Source organism: Oncorhynchus mykiss, chromosome 2, assembly GCF_057628025.1.
Source record: "Oncorhynchus mykiss isolate SJ-2025 chromosome 2, ASM5762802v1, whole genome shotgun sequence".
NCBI classification, from domain to species: Eukaryota; Metazoa; Chordata; class Actinopteri; order Salmoniformes; family Salmonidae; genus Oncorhynchus; species Oncorhynchus mykiss.
The window spans coordinates 38,311,632-38,331,051 of record NC_143023.1 but is presented as its reverse complement, the minus strand read 5'-3'; the positions used below and the strand labels follow the sequence as shown (position 1 = coordinate 38,331,051).

The window sequence follows — 19,420 nt, the reverse complement described above, 5'->3', positions numbered from 1 at the left end:
TCTGCTCTGGCAGGCTGGACTCCGCCCCTCAACATTTGTCCCCCAATGACCTCAAACCACCCACCCTACTCTCTTCTGCTTCTCGCAGTTATGTCATTCACCAGACCGTTGCCTTTTGTTGTAAAAGTTGTCAATGGTAGCTTTCGGCAGTTAGACGTCCATTGCAATGGAGTTATTTGAAACGTTGAAAAAAGTGACGCTAGATTCCTATCGCATTCATCACTTGGTTGCAATATTTAGCTTGGTCTATGTAATTCTTAAAATCTCTAAACTTATTGTCAAAAGGAATGAATGGATTCGGGCGCTCGAGACATTCCCAGGACCACCAAAACACTGGCTTTTCGGGCATGTACGAGAGGTAAGTTAAAATAAGAATTTCTTGAACGTGCACATTGAGTGACTTCAACATTGTAGCATCAGCTTCAGAGGCAAGTTTCGGTATCACGCTCGTGCGTTTCCTTCTTTATAATATAAGTGCATGTTTTCTCTGTTGTCTTGCAGTTTAAACAAGATGGGAACGACATGTATAAGGTTGTCAAATGGGGAGAATCGTACCCCCTTGCATTTCAAATGTGGTTTGGTCCATTTGTTTCCATCCTCAATATTCACCACCCAGATTATGTCAAAACCATCCTGGCATCAACAGGTTGGTCTCTTTGGGAACGACAATACTCACATCATTATTTAAACAAGTTGCATCTATGTACAGTATGTCTATCTATGGAATCTCAGTACATGTGATAGAATACCTGTTTCACTCTCTTTCTAAATAGAGCCCAAAGATGACCTTTCATATAGATTTCTTATTCCATGGATAGGTAAGGTTGCATTGTCTTTGCCATAATCACATATGTTACAAATATTGAACCAACATTAGATTATATACATTTAACTGCAGATATTTTAAGAATAGGCATTTTCAAATATTCTTCCTTTTGGGTGCAGTTCTGGTTTTCAATAACGTTGTGATTCATTCCACTTCGGCAATTATACAGTTATGGTTATAATGTCCACTACTGTTCAAAAGTTTGGGGTCACTTAGACATTTCCTTGTTTTTGAAAGAAAAGCACATATTTGGTTATTTTACAGTCCGCAGCTACAGTATGTATAAATTACTTTTTTGTTACTTTGGAGATTATTTAACCTTTTACTGCAGTGGGCTAAATCAGGGTCAGAAAAACACATATTTGGTCCATTAAAATAACATGAACTTGATCAACAATACAGTGTAGACATTGTTAATGTTGTAAATGACTATTGTAGCTGGAAACGGCAGATTTTTTTATGGATTATCTACATAGGCATACAGAGGCCCATTATCAGCAACCATCACTCCTGTATTCCAATGGCATGTTGTGTTAGCTAACCCAAGTTTATAATTTTAACAGGCTAATTGATCATTAGAAAACCCTTTTGCAATTATGTTAGCACAGCTGAAAACTGTTGTTCTGATTAAAGAAGCAATAAAACGGGCCTTCTTTGGACTAGTTCAGTATCTGGAGCATCAGCATTTGTGGGTTCGATTACAAGCTCAAAATGGTCGGAAACAAATAACTACACTGTATTTCTGATCATTTTGATGTTATTTGAAGGGCAAAAATGTGCTTTTCTTTAAAAAACAAGGACATTTCTAAGTGACCCCAAACTTTTGAACGGTAGTGTATATTCTTTACTTCTATTCTTTTGCATGAACGTACAACATATGTGTTTCTCAGGATGTGCTCTCTCTCTCTCTCTCTCTCTCTCTCTCTCTCTCTCTCTCTCTCTCTCTCTCTAGGGGATGGTTTACTGGTGTCTGAAGGTCAGAAATGGTTCCGCCACAGAAGACTCCTGACCCCTGGCTTCCATTACGATGTTTTAAAGCCCTATGTCAAAATGATGGCTGATTCTGCCAAAACGATGCTGGTGCGTTTTGCTATCTCTACCCTAATTACTGTATAGGTTGACAACCATAGCCTATATGGGGGGAATTTCTGGATACAAAAAAGCTAATTGCATAAGAGTTAACATTACATATTCTCCCAACTGTATTAGAATGCTGTATAGTTTGACAACTGTATTTGGAGGGAAATTCTGCATGAACACACTAAAGGGGTAATTTAATAAGGGAGTGATGTACTATGAGTATGTAACTATCCATCTTGTGCAAGTTGACTATGTCTGTCCTCTTTCTATTCCAGGACAAATGGGAGACTCACTCAAAATCCGATGAGTCATTTGAGTTATTTGAGCATGTGAGCCTCATGACACTGGACAGCATTATGAAGTGTGCCTTCAGCTCCAACACTAACTGCCAGACAGTGCGAGGGGGAGAGAGGTCAGTTAGTTAACTATTTTTAACCACTGCATTATCTGCCATTTACATCTGTGTAATGGTCTGGGTGTAGCTGGTGCAGAGGATTCAGGTGCAGGACAGCAGAGAGGAGTAACACAATGAACTTTACTCAAAATGTCAAAATACATGAAGTAATACCAAGCCCACAAACATCGGACAGAAGTTACAATAAACAAACACTCACAAAAACCATGGGGAAAAACAGAGGGTTAAATAATGAACATGTAATTTGAGATTTGAAACCAGGTGTGTAAAACAAAGACAAAACAAATGGAAAATGAAAAGTGGATCTGCGATGGCTAGAAAGCCGGTGACGTCGACCGCCGAACACCACCCGAACAAGGAGAGGGACCGACTTTGGCGAAAGTCGTGACAATCTGCCCATGTTGAAAATCTTGTCTTGTCAGTGTTAATGTTATAAAAATTGAAAGCTTTGTGAGTACGGGCCCAGAGGTTTTCAGGCCAGATCACATGATCAGGAAAAACTCAGGGCCCTGCCTATAAGCAATGATTGAGAGGAAGTAACTTATACTTTTCTGTTGTTTTACTCTCATTTCAGTGGAACCAACTCGTACATTAAGGCTGTGTACGAGCTCAGTGATCTGGTGAATGTCCGTTTCCGGACCTTTCCCTACCACAGCGAGTGGATCTTCCAACTTAGCCCACATGGGTACAAATACAGGAAGGCATGCAATGTTGCACACAGTCATACAGGTGCGTTCTGTGAATGAAGGTTGAAATTATTATTTTAATCCCCTGCACCAGCAGGTCTCAGCCCTGAAAACATTTATATGTATGAATTTGACAAAGCAAATATACGCTGAAAAAGCAGCATGTATGCATTCGCCTTGTGGAGTATGCATGTATGTATTTCCTATTGATTATACATCTTGTATTCATGTACAGCTATAGGCTTAACCATGTCATAACCATGTCATAAGAATGAGCTATGCTGCTGCTGCTATGTCTGATGCTCTCCCATGATGTGTTCCTAGGGAATTTTTCCCTAGCCTCTGTGCCATCTGCACTGAGCCATCTGCATTGCTTGCTGTTTGGGGTTTTAGGCCAGGTTTCTGTATACAACTTTGTGACATCTATGATGTAAATAGGGCTTTATAAATACATTTGATCGAACATTTTATTGATTCCCTCTGCTTGTAGAGGAAATCATCCGAAAGCGAAAAGAGGCCTTAAAGGACGAAAAGGAACTGGGCAGGATACAGGCTAAGAGAAACCTGGACTTTCTGGATATCCTGCTCTGCGCGCGAGTACGTCACACCTCTATTACTCTACTACACTATTATCCACCATTATGCCATTTATGCACTCATCTAACCAGGTCATTAGTTAAAACGGCTACATCGGCGATGACATAATATGTCATTGAATGAAGTCAATTCGAATAGAAACTCATCGTAGCCTCAAGATCGCCAGTGTGCTAGAGTTTCTTTTCTATTCGTTATATTCTCTCTCCGTGCAACTGGTAACACAATAGCCTGAGTGCCAGTTTGTTTTTGCTATCCAACTCCTTGTCAGTCATTGTCATGCCAAACACATGGCGTGGCTTGAAAATGAGCAATGGAGTTGGCAAGAGAACAAACAGATCGGAGACCAGGCTAGCAACATTATAGTTCTGCGAGTTATACCTTTTCCATAAAATGAAGCCAAACAAGGAAGAACATGCAAGGATCTGATTGTTCCTTATGGTTTTCAATCCAGGACGAGGACCAGCAGGGCCTGTCAGATGAGGCTATCCGAGCGGAGGTGGACACTTTCATGTTTGAGGGGCACGACACCACAGCCAGTGGGATCTCCTGGACCCTGTACAGCCTGGCCTGCAACCCAGAGCACCAGCAGATCTGCAGGGACGAGGTCATCAGCGCCCTGGAGGGGAGGGACACCATGGAATGGTAGGTTCCACTGTCCAGGGCCCGTATTCATAAAGCGCCTCAGAGTAGGAATGCTGATCATGATGATTTAAAAGACAAAACTGATCTTAGATCAGCACTCCTACTCTGAGATGCTTTATGAATACGGGCCCTGATTTACTGTCCTGATCCTGTTGCATGTTAGATATGCATTCATTTGGCTGGAGGAGAGTGACATGAAGTGGAAGGCTGTACTGTCCAGATTTATTTTTCAGAGATCATGCTGTGGAGTTTCAGTTTTATTTGGTTATTTTACAGTCCGCAGCTACAGTATATATAAATTACTTTTTTGTTACTTTGGGGATTATTTAACCTTTTACTGCAGTGGGCTAAATCAGGGTCACTCAGAGTGATTCTTGGTAGTCTTAAACAAATCTACTTTGAAACAAAAGTCTAGACCTCACACACATGGTTATGGGCTGTACCGTGTCACCTGTACCATGTCAGATATAGAGTTAAAATGTATTACATTTTGAGTTTGCATCCCAATATTACACTTTATATACATCACAGAAGACTGAAATATAACACAATAGTTTGACATAGAAACACCGGATTTTCTTCCTATATTTAAAAAAACAATTATCCATTATGAAATTATGCAAAATCTTAATAACATTCCACTCATGAGGCCAAAGAGGGCGCTTTTGGTCATTGAGGGCTACACAATCACCAGGGCTACACAATCACCAATAGGCTCCATGTTTGGAACTAGTTACCAAAGCCATTCCTTTATTTTAGATATAGAGTCAAGGAAGGGAAATCAGCCTGTATTTGCTCTTAGATTGGAGCCACACAATACATGGCAACATGTTTACTAAAAGAGAATTGATATAAAGATAATGTTCTGCATTCTTAAGGGAAGATCTCAGTAAAATACCATACACAACCATGTGTATAAAGGAATCCCTCCGCCTCTACCCTCCTGTACCTGGGATGTCCAGGAAGATAACCAAACCTATGACGTTCTTCGATGGGAGGACTGTGCCTGAAGGTAAATGTGTACATTTAAAAAAATGTTGCATTGTGATGTACTGAAGGGGACTTTTTTGTACATTTTACTGGACTGAGGCGAGACAGTGGTAGGAGAGTGGGTCACACCAGCAGTGGGTTGGAATCAAATCCACACCGACACTAGTGGGTATATTTTACTGTAGGCAGTGGAACTAACTACTACACCGACCACTCCAGGCCATGCAAGAGACTTTTTAAAATTATAGTTTTAAAAGCATAATGGCTCTGTGCCTTAACATGAGGCCATAAGGGGTTGCAATGGAGTCCTCCCTAACCTTTGCCTCAGTCATCGGCTATAACAAATTAAATATTAACTCATGTTTGTTTGTCTCCAGGGCTAGTTCTCCTTATTGCATTGGGATTGTCACCAACTAGTTTGTATGTAGAGACTGTGTCTCTACAATCAGTGTGTTTATTCATCTTTTTCATAAACAGTGATATATTTTCTAGTGCCAGTTTCTTGGACACACATTAAGCCTAGTGATGGACTAAGTCAAATATTAATTGGAGGTTCTCCGTTTAAAGTGATTTTAGTCCAGGACTAGGCTTAAACTGTGTCCTGGAAACTGGCCCCTAGTATTTTTTTTTTTATGTCAAATGAATTGGTGCTGTTGGAGCATTCTCACCATGTCCTTCTCATCGTGTTTATTACTGCCAATGACCAACAAAAATCTGTCCCAGATAGTCTATCTTTCTGCCTCAGCAGATGGATCCTTTTGCAGCATGGACAATATTATCACTGTGTCTATAGGAAACTAAACAGATGTCAAGCGCTAACACTGTGGAAGTATAATTCGTCTCTCTTTTCTCCCTCTAGGTTGTCTTGTTGGAACCAGCATTTTTGGCATTCATAGGAACGCCACCGTTTGGGAGAACCCTAACGTGAGCACACCATCTTGATGAACACAATTTTCTCATTTAACAGGGTTAATATAATTTGTGATTAGTAGTAGAAGAAATGCTAGCTTGAACAGCTGAACATGTGTCGTGGAAATGTTCTGTATTTACCAAATCATGAGAGCAAACCACACACAAGTCAGAGTTAGTTATCACAAAGTCCATCTTATTATATTATATGAGCTCCATAACAACCGTGTGACTCTCAGATCAATTCAGTGTCTATAAATGAATTATCTGAGAGTCCCTTACACATTGCAACTGAGATCCTTTATAGCAAAGACACACATAGCCAGACAGCATAGGCATAATGTATCGTTCAGCTTTGTCTCCTAAACTATGTTATTTTCTCAAACTCAGAACCATAAACAAATCCTCCATATCAACAGGCATATATCAAATCCATCCTATCTTGACAAGATCACAGAGGCACATTGACTGGCACACAGACATTGTGGAGCCAAGAGATACACGCTTGACCTCTCCCCTCCATAGACCTACTCATTTACCTGACTGGATTTTGGAGCCCTTCGGTCCCTTGATGCCTGTGACCCAAACAACTTAGTCTTGACAGAGAACAGATACTGCAACCCCGCCACAGTATTATACAAACACATTCTGATGAGAAGTAACTTACAAACATATGATGAATATAAAACATCTTACCTATGTTACCAACTAATTCTGATTATTCCCCAACACGTGTCATAAAATCATGCGTTTCTGGTCACAGAGGACAAGGTTTAGAGTATTGACAGAGGAAGGGGCTGTTGCTGAGTTAGTTTGCAATGAAATCCATATGACCTAGCAGTAATCCCATGGGTTTGATTTTGACTAATATATCGCTATAAGATTCAGGGTATACACAATAGGGAACTGAAACCTGTTTATACAAGCCTGGTGGCAGTTTGTCTCACCAGCCTGGTTTGTTTGTGCTGTCTTGCCAACTCATATGGTCATGTTTGCAGTGACAATGAACAAGACAACACAAACATATTTGGGACCAGCTGTCTACCTATATACAGTCTTTTCCACTGTTTCTATTTACTATTTGTCTCTCTTCTATTTTGTATTCTCGTAGGCATTCGACCCACTCCGATTTCTGCCCAAGAACTCTGCAAAAAGATCACCCCATGCCTTTGTCCCTTTCTCTGCCGGCCCGAGGTTCGTTTCCACACCAGTGCCATGTGACTCAGCCACTATTTAAGAGAGCAGCATTGGCAGCAGGGTTTGGTTCTCACATTAGTAGTCTGGGACTAGGATGGAACCATAGACCTACTCATTTACCTGACTGGATTTTGGAGCCCTTCGGTCCCTTGATGCCTGTGACCTAGATCCAACCTAACTATAAAAGGGGGGTGGGACCTAGCACGGTCCCAGATCTGTCTTGTTTGGCATGACAATGAAAGTAGGAGTTGTCAAAATAGCACAAACGGATCTGGGATCAGGCTAGTTATTATAGGTCTGTAGAGTTGGCACAGGCTGAACTCACTTCAAAGAGCTGTAGGGTCTGTCTGATATGGTAATGTTTTATTATATAAAAGACCTATAAACCATTGGTAATCTTACCACATAACTTCTTCATTACACAGGGTGAATGTACAGGAGTTCTACAACATCATTATTTCAATGTCTTTTTCTCCGTCTGTAGAAACTGCATTGGGCAGAACTTTGCCATGAATGAGATGAAGGTGGTGGTGGCACAGACACTCAAGCGATATCAGCTGACCGAGGACCCAATGAAGAAACCAAAAATGATTCCAAGACTGGTGCTCCGCTCACTCAATGGGATCCATGTGAAAATCAAACCTGTCGATCTTGAACCATAAGGAATGTTATAGTTGCACTTTTGTTATCAGGCATAGGCAACTGTTTGTGGAATGTTCTTATGAATTTGTTTTTAACATGCTAATTCACCAGGAAATGGGAAATAAAACTTACATAAGGAATATTTTTTAAATATTAACTTCTCAAAGCTATATTCAGAATTGTAATTTAAATATCCATGTAAGGAGAATTTTATGTCTTATATACAAAGATGAATTTAACACTAATTTATGTTACTAATATTTTGCTAGTAATTGCCTAAATGTTGTTTGTTTTTCCTTTTGACATATAGCCTATGGTAAGTCCATGTCCCTTGTCAGTGATGTGACAGTTTGAAAAGGAATAGACAAAGGATTGAGTTAATGTTATTCTCACTATTTCAAATAAACGTGTGGTGCAAACCACTCAGGAAATTGCTGGTGTAATCCATTCATTTGCGTTCTCTCAAATCAATGTATTTTCAGGACAGTTCCATTGAGAGTGTACCTCTGTCACTTTAAGATCAATAAGAGGCCTTATAACATGATTTCTCTTCGTTGTTATCCATAACATATCCAAGCCTACACGGTTTACCAGGCAAGTTTGTATTTTGCATGGTGTTTCCAGCACGCTACCTCACGTAACTTAACACTTCTTCCCTCGCTGCCACTTGAATCTACATAGCACTTGAAATGATTAGTGTTTTATTTGACCTTTATTTAAATACATAAAAAAATCAATTTAAGTACGATGGGATAGTTCACCCAGATTACAAAGTTAATATTGGTTTCCTTACCCTGTAAGCAGTCTGTGGACAAGGTGCGACAGCAATCCATGCTCTGGTTTAGTTTCCCTGGCACTGTTTCCACACGCTTTCCCATTCAAGTCATGGGACCGGTATTAGCATTTTTCACTCATCATGTTCAAATAATCTAGAAGTGAGCTTGAGCTTCACAATCAATTTGAGATACTGTTGGATGACTTTAGACATGACGCACAAAAAATTATAATATCAGTCCCATGACTTGAATGGGATTTGTGCCACAAATGCTAAAACGGTGCCAGGGAAATTCAACCAAAGCATGAATTGCTGTCATACCTTGTCCATAGACTGCTTACAGGGTAAGGAAACCAAAGTGTCATTTTTTTAATTGAGTAAACTCGCTCTTTTACAATGCTTATAATTTTGGATGGTAAATCCTACCATGTGGTGACGTGAATGTGTTCAACCTTCCTGGTTGTGGTGATTTGGGGAACTAAACAGAAAAATAGATGGTCAGAAACCCACTGAGAAAGCAGAAGAAATGGAAAATGATTCAATGTCCACACACATCCACAAAACCAGGGCTTTAATACTAGTGAGTTTGTGTTGGACAGGTCACTGACCTTAACTATATTGTTGTTAAATGATTCTAAGCTTGGCTTGTTGGACTGGTATTCATAATGACTAGAGAAAGCAGCCATCCTGAACATGAACAATGCATGGTGCCACATCAGGGGCCTGTGCAGGAGGATGTAATGTTGCCAAACGTTCAGATAGACAATTTCTGTTCTACACAACACATTTGTCTGATAGAAATAGACTGAATAGGAGCTGACACGATTCCCTATCGGCAATAATAAAGTGTTTTCCAATCCCTAAATACACCCAAGATGCTATGGGTTGGGGTCAATTCAGGATGTGCACTGAAATTCCAATTCTCTTCAATGAGGAATTTGGTTTACTTTCTGATTTGACTGGATTTGAAATGGAATTGACCCCAACCCTGCTATGGTGTTGCCATGAGTATGTAAAGAAGTCTGAACCACCACCCAACAGTTAGCATCCATGCCAGTGTGAAGGGTCACACTAGATGGGCATCTTCCAGCTGATGGATTGAGAAACATTAAGTGCTGTTTGGGCTGGCAGACTGGCATGCTCTGACCAACACCGATGGCTGTTTTCAAAGTCCTCACAAATGAGTCTGCCTGGTCAATGTTTGTCTATGGAATATTCTGTACCAGGCCAAACACTTCATGCAATGTGCTGGTAGATACTGAGATGGCTACTATCCTTGGAATGCAAAAAAATAAGACAAAATCGTGGCGTTTGAAGATATAGGCCTACTACCGCGTAAAAATGACACTACTCTATAAACTGTACATAAAGACATGTTTGTGACAAAATTCAGTTTTTATTTACAGTGTATTATGTGAATAAAAAAGCCATCATCAGCCAAAAGAGGGACAAAAGTTCTGGGCACACGTGTCTGTCCATCTGTACAAAGTTGATACAAATAGCATGGCTTTTGCAGGATTGTTATATTTGAGCTATGTTTACTTAACCAGTAAAGGGGGCAATCTAAGAATTTATTTGGCTGGTGTGAAAACTGACGCAGTTCTTTTAACATCAAGAAGCTCCATTTTGAGAGCCCTTTTATGGCTGTGATGCAAGACCATGTGTACCATATTAAAAAATGAATCATTTCAAAAGGCCTGCAAAACAATGATCAACAGCAAATAGCACCAACTTAGAACCTTACCACCTTTTATTTCATGTGACCGACCGGTGGCGCAGATCAGGCAAATTTACAATGTACATATCGCCATCTAGAGGACCGACTAACATTCAGGCAGAGTTCTCACAGGTCATACCGATATCTTCTGATAATGGGCTGACAGCATTTAAAAACACTCTGTGCAGTCTATTAACATTTTTTAAATGTATTACTGATATTGATTGTGAATGTAAACCGAGTAAACATAACATTCTCTCCTCACGGCACTCATCTTGATAGAAGTGTAAAAATATAAACCTACAGTCCTATTCAGTCTTTAGAAAATGACATTTTTCAGAAACTCTGAACTGCTTACGTCAATTCCTATAATAATCCATCTTGTATCTATTTTACAAATAGATATTTAAAAAAGAAATGCAGTGCATTTGGAAAGTATTCAGACTGACTTTTTCCAGTGTTATGTTAAAGCAATATTCTAGAAAGGATTACATTTAAAACATTCCTTAATCTACACACAATACCCCATAATGACAAGGTGAAAACAGTTTGACCTTATTTACATAAGTATTCAGACCCTTTGCTATGAGACTCTAAATTGAGCACAGGTGCATCCGGTTTCCATTGATCATCTTTGAGATGTTTCTACAACTTGATTGGAGTCCACCTGTGGTAAATTCAACTGTTTGGACATGACTTGGAAAGGCACAAACACACCTGTCTATATAAAAAGGTCCCACAGTTGACATTGCATTTCAGAGTAAAACCCAAGCCATGAGGTCGAAGAAATTGTCCGTAGAGTACCGAGACAGGATTGTGTTGAAGAACACCAAAAAATGTTTGCAGGACTGAAGGTCCCCAAGAACACAGTGAAGTTAGGAACCGCCAAGACTTTTCCTAGAGCTGGCCAAGAACCCAATGGGAGTTCCTCTTTAGAGATAGGAGAATCTCCCAGAAGGAAAACCATCTCAGCAGACGGAAGCCACTCCTCAGTAAAAGGCACGACTCTCAGACCATGAGAAATAAGATTCTCTTGTCTGATGAAGCCAAGATTGAACTCTTTGGCCTGAATGTCAAGCGTCACGTCTGGAAGAAACCTGGCACCATCCCTACGGTGAAGAGTGGTTGTGGCAGCATCATGCTGTGGGGATGTTATTCAGCAGCAGGGACTGGAAGACTAGTAAGGGTTGAGGGAAAGATGAACGCAGCAAAGTACAGAGAGATCCTTGATGAAAACCTGCTCCAAAGCACCCAGGACCTCTGACTGGGGCGAAGGTTCACCTTCCAACAGGACAATGACCCTAAGCAAACAGTCCAGACTTGAACCCGATCTAACGTCTCTGGAGACCTGAAAATAGCTGTACGTCGAAGCTCCCCATCCAACCTGACAGACCTTGAGAGGATCTGCCGAAAAGAATGGGAGAAACTCCCCAAATACAGGTCTGCCAAGCTTGTAGCGTCGTACCCAAGAAGTTGAGGCTGTAATCGCTGCCAAATGTGCTTCAAAGGGTCTGAATAATTATGTAAAATTTCTAAAAACACGTTTTTGCTTTGTCATGGGTTTTTTGTTTAGATTGATAAGAAAAAAATCACCAATTTTAGAATAAGACTAACGTCTCAAAATGTGGAAAGTCAAGGGGCCTGAATACTTTCCGAAAGCTCATGTTTACAGTGAGCAAAAATACTACGCACAACTTCAAACCAATACTGAGACCGTATAGAAGGAAGTGGAGATAGTAATATGGAACTCACAGTGACCAACCATATAACGATTAGGCTGTGATGATACCAGTATCGCAACGTTTTTTTTCCATGGCAAAAATGATAACACGGAGCAGGTCCTTTAAAAACCTCCTGTAATACTTGCGCTGTAGCTTGGAAAATAAATACATGTGAATTTGGATGAGAACATAATGTTTGTTTCCAACATAAGGGCTGTTTTCCTAAGTTACATCCGCTTCGTGTTTGTTTCCCTGCACGATGCCCGACTATCAATTAGAGATAATATATCACGGCCATGGGACACCGATTTATGCCACAAGTTACTCTTACTTGACCAACTGACTTGGTCTGCTAAGAACTGCCTTTTATTTTTTATATATAGGACTTAATTTGTAAAACGCATCAAACATTCAGCTCCCGAAGGAGTGGTGTTTCTGTCTTCATGGAATGTACTACTCAAGTCTTTGGGATAATCTTTAGGAGAACGAGGAAGTAACGTAGAAAACATTGACAAAACTATTAAATCCCCAAAAACAGTTTTATAAGTAAAATCGATCCGCCTCCAACGGGTCATGGTCCCTGATGTCTCCGCCCATACCCTGAGAGTCAGCCCTGCCTCCACCACATAGGCTCTTTCCCAATTTGGCTTTCCTGGATTCTTCGTGTCCTCTCGCCTCAGACTCAAAATACATTGGAAAAGATCCAAGAGGAAACACCTTGGATCTTCTCCAATGCATGAGAGAGGACACAAGGAATAGAGGAAAGACGGATTGAGAAAGCGCCGTAGTGTAAGGAGAGGGTTAAATTAGTAGGGAGGGGGTGGGCTTCTTGCCTGGCCATGCCTCTTTGGCATACTTTTTCTTGCGGGGCTCGTTGAGGACCTCAGAGGGATAGGGGCCTGTGACGGGGACAGGGTTGAGGGTGACAGGTGGCTGGGGGGCGTCCGGGGCCAGGTTCACCTCTGGGGCCGGGTTGGGGAAGGGCAGAGGGAGACCGCCCAGGATAGTGGCTCCGCTCGGGGGCCCAGTAGGGTGGCCCTCGTGGCTGGTGGGTGGCAGGTCCCCGTAAAGGCCGCCGCCAAAGGTGTAGTTGTGGATGCGCCTCGTCACAACGTCATCCATACTAAGAGAGCTGTGCCTCTCCATTTTCTGTTTCTAGAGTGGAAATGACAAAAGATTGAGTAGCAACTCATCTGTAGGCTGTTTCTGGGATTACGTTGCAATATTCTTAATCATAGGCTTCCTTAAATCGCAACGTGATTTTACAAAAAGATATTGACACCTCAGGCAATCAATGCACTTTAGCGGCTTACTATGGATAAGCCCAGGCTTACCTTTATAGGGACGACAGCAGTCTGCACCATGTTCCTGAAGCGCCCCACTGAGGGGTCAATGTCCTCTGTAATGTTTCAAGAAGCACTGAGTTACTGCATGCATTACGAGTGAAGCAACATATTTAGATTGGTACACACACTTCATTATTTTCACCCAACCAAATCAAATTTTATTGGTCACATACACATGGTTAGCAGATGTTAATGTGAGTGTAGTGAAATGCTTGTGCTTCTAGATCCAACAGTGCAGTAATATCGAACAAGTAATCTAACAAATTCACAACGACTACGTTATACACACACACAATGTAAGGGGATGGAATAAGAACATGTACAGTTGAAGTCGGATGTTTACATACGCTTAGGTTGGAGTCATTAAAACTTGTTTTCCAAACACTCCACAAATTTCTTGCTAACAAACTATAGTTTTGGCAAGTCGGTTAGGACATCTTTGTGCATGACACAAGTATTTTTTCCAACAATTGTTTACAGACAGATTATTTCACTTAATCACAATTCCAATGGGTCAGAAGTCTACATACACTAAATTGACTGTGCCTTTAAACAGCTTGGAATATTCCAGAAAATGTAATGGCTTTAGAAGCTTCTTATAGGCTAATTGACATAATTTGAGTCAATTGAAGGTGTACCTGTGAATGTACTTCAAGGCCTACCTTCAAACTCAGTGCCTCTTTTCTGACATGGGAAAAATCAAAAGAAATCATCCAAGACCTTAGAAAGAAAATTTGCAGTCCTCCACAAGTCTGGTTCATCCTTGGGAGCAATTTCCAAACGCCTGAAGGTACCACGTTCATCTGTACAAACAATAGTACGCACGTATAAAAATCATGGGACCACGCGGCCGTCATACCGCTCAGGAAGAAGACACGTTCTGTCTCCTAGAGATGAACGTACTTTGGTGCGAAAAGTGCAAATCAATCCCAGAACAGCAGCAAAGGACCTTGTGAAGATGCTGGAGGAAACAGGTACAGAAGTATCTATATCCACAGAAAAACGAGTCCTAAATCGACATAACCTGAAAGGCCGCTCAGCAAGGAAGAAGCTACTGCTCCAAAACCGCCATAAAAATGCCAGACTACGGTTTGCAACTAGACATGGGGACAAAGATTGTACTTTTGGAGAAATGTCCTCTGTTCTGATGAAACAAAAATAACTGTTTGGCCATAATGACCATTTGCTCCACGTTTGGAGGAAAAAGGGGAAGGCTTCCAAGCCGAAGAACACCATCCCAACCATGAAGCACGGAGATGGGAGCATCATGTTGTGGGGGTGCTTTGCGGCAAATTATGTGGATATATTGAAGCAACATCTCAAGACATCAGTCAGGAGGTTTAAGCTTGGTCGCAAATGGGTTTTCCAAACGGACATTGACCCCAAGCATACTTCCAAAGATGTGGCAAAATGGCTTAAGGACAACAAAGTCAAGGTATTGGAGTGGCCATCACAAAGCCTTGACCTCAATCCTACAGACAATTTGTGGGCAGAACTGAAAAAACGTGTGCGAGTAAGGAGGCCTACAAACCTGACTCAGTTACACCGGCTCTGTCAGGAGGAATGGGCCAAAATTCACCCAACTTGTGGAAGGCAACCCGAAACGTTAGCCTTTAAACAATTTAAAGGCTATGCTACCAAATACTAATTGAGTGTAAGTAAACTTCTGACCCACTGGGAATGTGATGAAAGAAATAAAAGCTGAAATAAATAATTCTCTATTATTATTCTCTATTACATTTCACATTCTAAAAATAAAGTGGTGATCCTAACTGACCTAAAACAGGGAATTTTTACTAGGATTAAATGTCAGGAATTGTGAAAAACTGAGATTAAATGTATTTGGCTAAGGTATATGTAAACCTCCGACTTCAACTGTACATATAAATACATGGATGCGCGATGGCAGTTCAGGATAGGCAAGATGCAATAGATGGTTTAAAATACAGTAGATACATGAGATGAGTAATGTAGGATATGTAAACATTATTAAAGTGGCATTATTTAAAGTGACTAGTGATACCTTTATTAAATCCATTTATTTAAGTGGCCAGTGATTTAAGTCTGTATGTTGGCAGCAGCCTCTCTAAGTTAGTGATGACTGTTTAACAGTCTGATGGCCTCAGTTTATGTAAATACTTACAGTACCAGTCAAAAGTTGACACACCTACTCATTCAAGGGTTTTTCTTTATTTTTACTGTATTGTAGAATAATAGTGAATAAATCAAAACTATGAAATAACAAATGGAATTATGTAGTAACCAAAAAAAGTGTTAAACAAATCAAAATATAATTTTATATTTGAGATTCTTCAAAGTTGCCACACTTTGCCTTGATGACAGTTTTGCACACTCTTGGCATCCTCTCAACCAGTTTCATGAGGTAGTCACCTGGAATGCATTTCAATTAACAGGTGTTAAAAGATAATTTGTGGAATTTCTTTCATTCTTAATGCATTTGAGCCAATCAGTTGTGTTATGGCAAGGTAGGGGTGGTATACAGAAGGTAGCCCTATTTGGTAAAAGACCAAGTCCATATTATGGCAAGAACAGCTCCAATATGCAAAGAGAAACGACAGTCCATTACTAAGAGATGAGGGTCAATCAATTCAGAAAATGTCAAGAACTTTAAAAGTGTCTTCAAGTGCAGTCACAAAAACCATCAAGCGCTATGATGCAACTGGCTCTCATGAGGACCGCCACAGGAAAGGAAGACCCAGAGTTACCTCTTCTGCAGATGATACGTTCTTCAGAGTTACCAGCCTCAGAAATTGCAGACCAAATAAATGCTTTCAAGTAACCGACACATCTCAACATCAACTGTTCAGAGGAGACTGCATGAATCAGGCCTTCTTGGTCCAATTGCTGCTAAGAACGCACTACTAAAGGACACCAATAATAATAAGAAGAGACTTGCTTGGGCCAAGAAACACGAACAATGGACATTAGACCGGTGGAAATCTGTCCTTTTGTCTGTAGTCCAAATTGGAGATGTTTGGTTCCAACCGCTGTCTTTGTGAGATGCAGAGTAGGTGAACGGACGATCTTCACGTGTGGTTCCCACCGTGAAGCATGGAGGTGGTGTGATGGCGTGGGGGTGCTTTCCTGGTGACATGGTCAGGGATTTATTTAGAATTCTGCAGCGATACCCCCTCTCATCTGGTTTGCGCTTAGTGGGACTATCATTTGTTATTCAACAGGACAATGACCCAATACACCTCCAGGCTGTGTAAGGGATATTTGACAAAGAAGGAGAGTGATAGAGTGCTGCATCAGATGACCTGGCCTCCACAATCACCCAACCTCAACCTAATTGAGATGGATTGGGATGAGTTGAACCGCAGAGTGAAGGAAAAGTAGCCAACAAGTTTTCAGCATATGTGGGAACTACTTCAAGACTGTTGGATAAGCATTCCAGGTGAAGCTGGTTGAGAGAATGCCCTTGAATGAGTAGGTGTCCAAACTTTTGACTGGTACTATAAATCAGGGCCCATGTTCACAAAGACTCTCAGAGTAAGAGTGTTAATCTAGGACCAGTATTTTCTTTTAAATCATAACATTTTAAAAAGTCTTAGACACTGTAACATTTGAAGACAGGCACAGAAACACTTTTCCTCAACTACAGATAAAGAACCAATACTTCAACAGCACTGGGGTACTGGTGCTAGGCCAATGGAGTTGAAGAGAGAGCTTACCCGGGTTGATGACCTCATCGTCCTCGTTGAAGGTGACTCTTGAGTTCCGCCTCTTCCTCTTGGGTCTCTGGATATCTAGGTTGCCCTCTTCGATGGTCAGGGTGGAAATGCGCTTGTTGTGGGCCGTGTTGAACTCCGTCAGGTTCTGTCACAGCCCAGACAGGGGATGGATAAATGTTTGGGAAAGGAGAAGTGAAACAAAGTTAACACTAAACACACGGAATTGGAAACAGCGAGAGCTAAAAAAAACCCCACTAAAGACACTGACAGAACAAAAGATAAACTATGTAAAGCGGGACACCCTAAGTTATCTTTAGCTACTGTGGTAATAGTACACTCCCTCCTTACCAGCATGTCCAGACAAATGCCCAAGTAGACAACTACAGAAGACACACAGACATACCTCTAGCTCGGTCTCCTCCTCTGGTAACCCTAAGAGACCCTTAGACCCCTCCTCATCCTCTCCGGCCTTGCTGTCCCCCGTGGCGGAGTTGGTTCCTTGCTGGCTCTGAGGTTTCTCCCGGATGGTGTAGGCTCGCGTGGACGCCCCAAACGACATGGTGGAGTCTATGGGGACCTGCTGAGGCTTATTGGGCTCCAGGCGGATGTGTCCCAGGAAGGTACCATGCGCTGAGAACGTAATTTACAAACTTCAAGTCCACATGTCATGTACAGATGTAATTTAGAAAAAGTAAGTGAAGAGTAATAGTTGCACGGCCTTTATTCGACAGTGCACTCCTCTAAGGCAATGCAACTGTTACATTTTGAGTACTTTTTACTAGCTTGAGGTAAGATAAACTATTTTACAGACTAATGTACACGACAGTTCACTTACTGCTGTTGTTATCGATAAGGAACACCCTCTTCAGGTGCTTGTGGTAGACCAGGGCAGCATGCACGCGTGAACATGACTGGTGGTCGATGGTGAAATCACACATGTCCGGGTTCCTCCCGAATAAGTAGTACTTCTTCTCGTCAATGATCAGTTTCTTCAAGGATTCATCATCATAACAACAGATTGGGCAATACATGTATTTTCTTACGTCACAACATCATAGCCTGGTGTTCCCAGATATAATTCTGATTTCTTGACAACTCCTCGTCAATCATTCTCACGCCAAGCTGTTTTGGCATCACAATTCCATAAGGAGTTGGCAAAAGATCCTAAACAGACACTCAGGCTAACAACACTGATAACATTGAATTAAATCCTTGCCAGCTGTAAGACAGTTTAAAGCCCCGTGCCTCTGAGCCATAACTCAAGAGTGCACTCCTGAGCTTAAATATCAGGACTGATGTTTCTGTGGCACCTTTCTTAAAACCCAACAGTCACGGAACTCAGGCACCAGGATGCACTGGGCTGAGGACAGTAGTGTCCGTATCTGGTGCATGCATGTATGATCAATGTGTTTATTTAGTTAAGTACACCATGACACCTAGCGACCTATATTGAAGTATACAGACTGAAGTAGACTATATTGTATATTGAAGTAGACAGTCTATACTAATAGACATTTATAGGTAAACTACATCACGTAGGACTACATCCTATGGTTCTCTATCACAGCTTTTGATAGAGCTGATACAGTTGGTTAGTATAGAAAGTAAGTAAACCCATCAGCTCCGTAGTGACGGATGTATTATGCAAGATAATAGCCACATTCTAAGGAACCATACAGAATATCTAGCCTTGTGCAGATAATACAGATAGGCGGTTCAAATGTTCGCCACAGAAGCCCTAAGCTCTTACCTCGACCATTTTGTCACCTTTCATCACGTCCAAATGGAGTCCTGGAGGGGGCTTGCCTGCCCTGAAAACAACAATGACCAAAAGCTAAGCACACCATTCAATGAAATGAATCAGCTAGCTAGCATATGTTAGCTAATAAGACGTGGCTAAAAGGAATACATACGTTTCTAGCTACAACATTTTAAAAAGTAATGCTGTTTTGTGATTTTGCATAAACTTGATGTCTTTGTACAACGTAAATATACCGGTAAATGTATTTTCTCACCATGTTGGACAATCAAAAGACGGTAAGTTTGTAGCAGTTGCATTAGTCGCCATCTTGCAGGATTCTCCATTCACAAACCCGCTGGGTAAAATGCTCCCTTGCGTTGGGAATTGTAGTTTTGTGGGGTTAAACCCTTGACAGCCAAATCTCTCTGTCTCTGCCCAAAT

The 19,420-nt window shown here is 41.2% G+C and overlaps 2 protein-coding genes and 1 non-coding gene across 3 annotated transcripts; 1 reads left to right on the top strand and 2 right to left on the bottom strand.

Moving 5' to 3' along the window:
- Positions 1-67: 67 nt before the first annotated feature.
- Positions 68-8,415, top strand: cyp4t8 (cytochrome P450, family 4, subfamily T, polypeptide 8). The gene is made up of 12 exons (XM_021561924.3): positions 68-358; positions 502-646; positions 774-818; positions 1,779-1,906; positions 2,182-2,318; positions 2,896-3,050; positions 3,498-3,604; positions 4,056-4,246; positions 5,125-5,258; positions 6,096-6,160; positions 7,257-7,339; positions 7,827-8,415. Exons 1-12 carry the CDS (start codon positions 167-169, stop codon positions 8,002-8,004), a joined length of 1,560 nt encoding a protein of 519 aa, XP_021417599.2. The 5' UTR covers positions 68-166; the 3' UTR covers positions 8,005-8,415.
- Positions 8,416-10,135: 1,720 nt separating this feature from the next.
- On the bottom strand, positions 10,136-19,358 carry LOC110489269 (nuclear inhibitor of protein phosphatase 1). Its single transcript, XM_021561946.3, has 7 exons — positions 19,254-19,358; positions 18,989-19,049; positions 18,074-18,227; positions 17,642-17,868; positions 17,239-17,383; positions 13,532-13,596; positions 10,136-13,352 (listed from the first exon to the last, which is right to left on the bottom strand). The coding sequence occupies exons 1-7, from the start codon at positions 19,304-19,306 to the stop codon at positions 12,999-13,001; spliced, it is 1,059 nt and encodes a 352-aa protein (XP_021417621.2). The 5' UTR covers positions 19,307-19,358; the 3' UTR covers positions 10,136-12,998.
- LOC118944175 (small Cajal body-specific RNA 1) lies at positions 18,476-18,629 on the bottom strand. The gene has a single exon (XR_005039486.2).
- Positions 19,359-19,420: the final 62 nt, after the last annotated feature.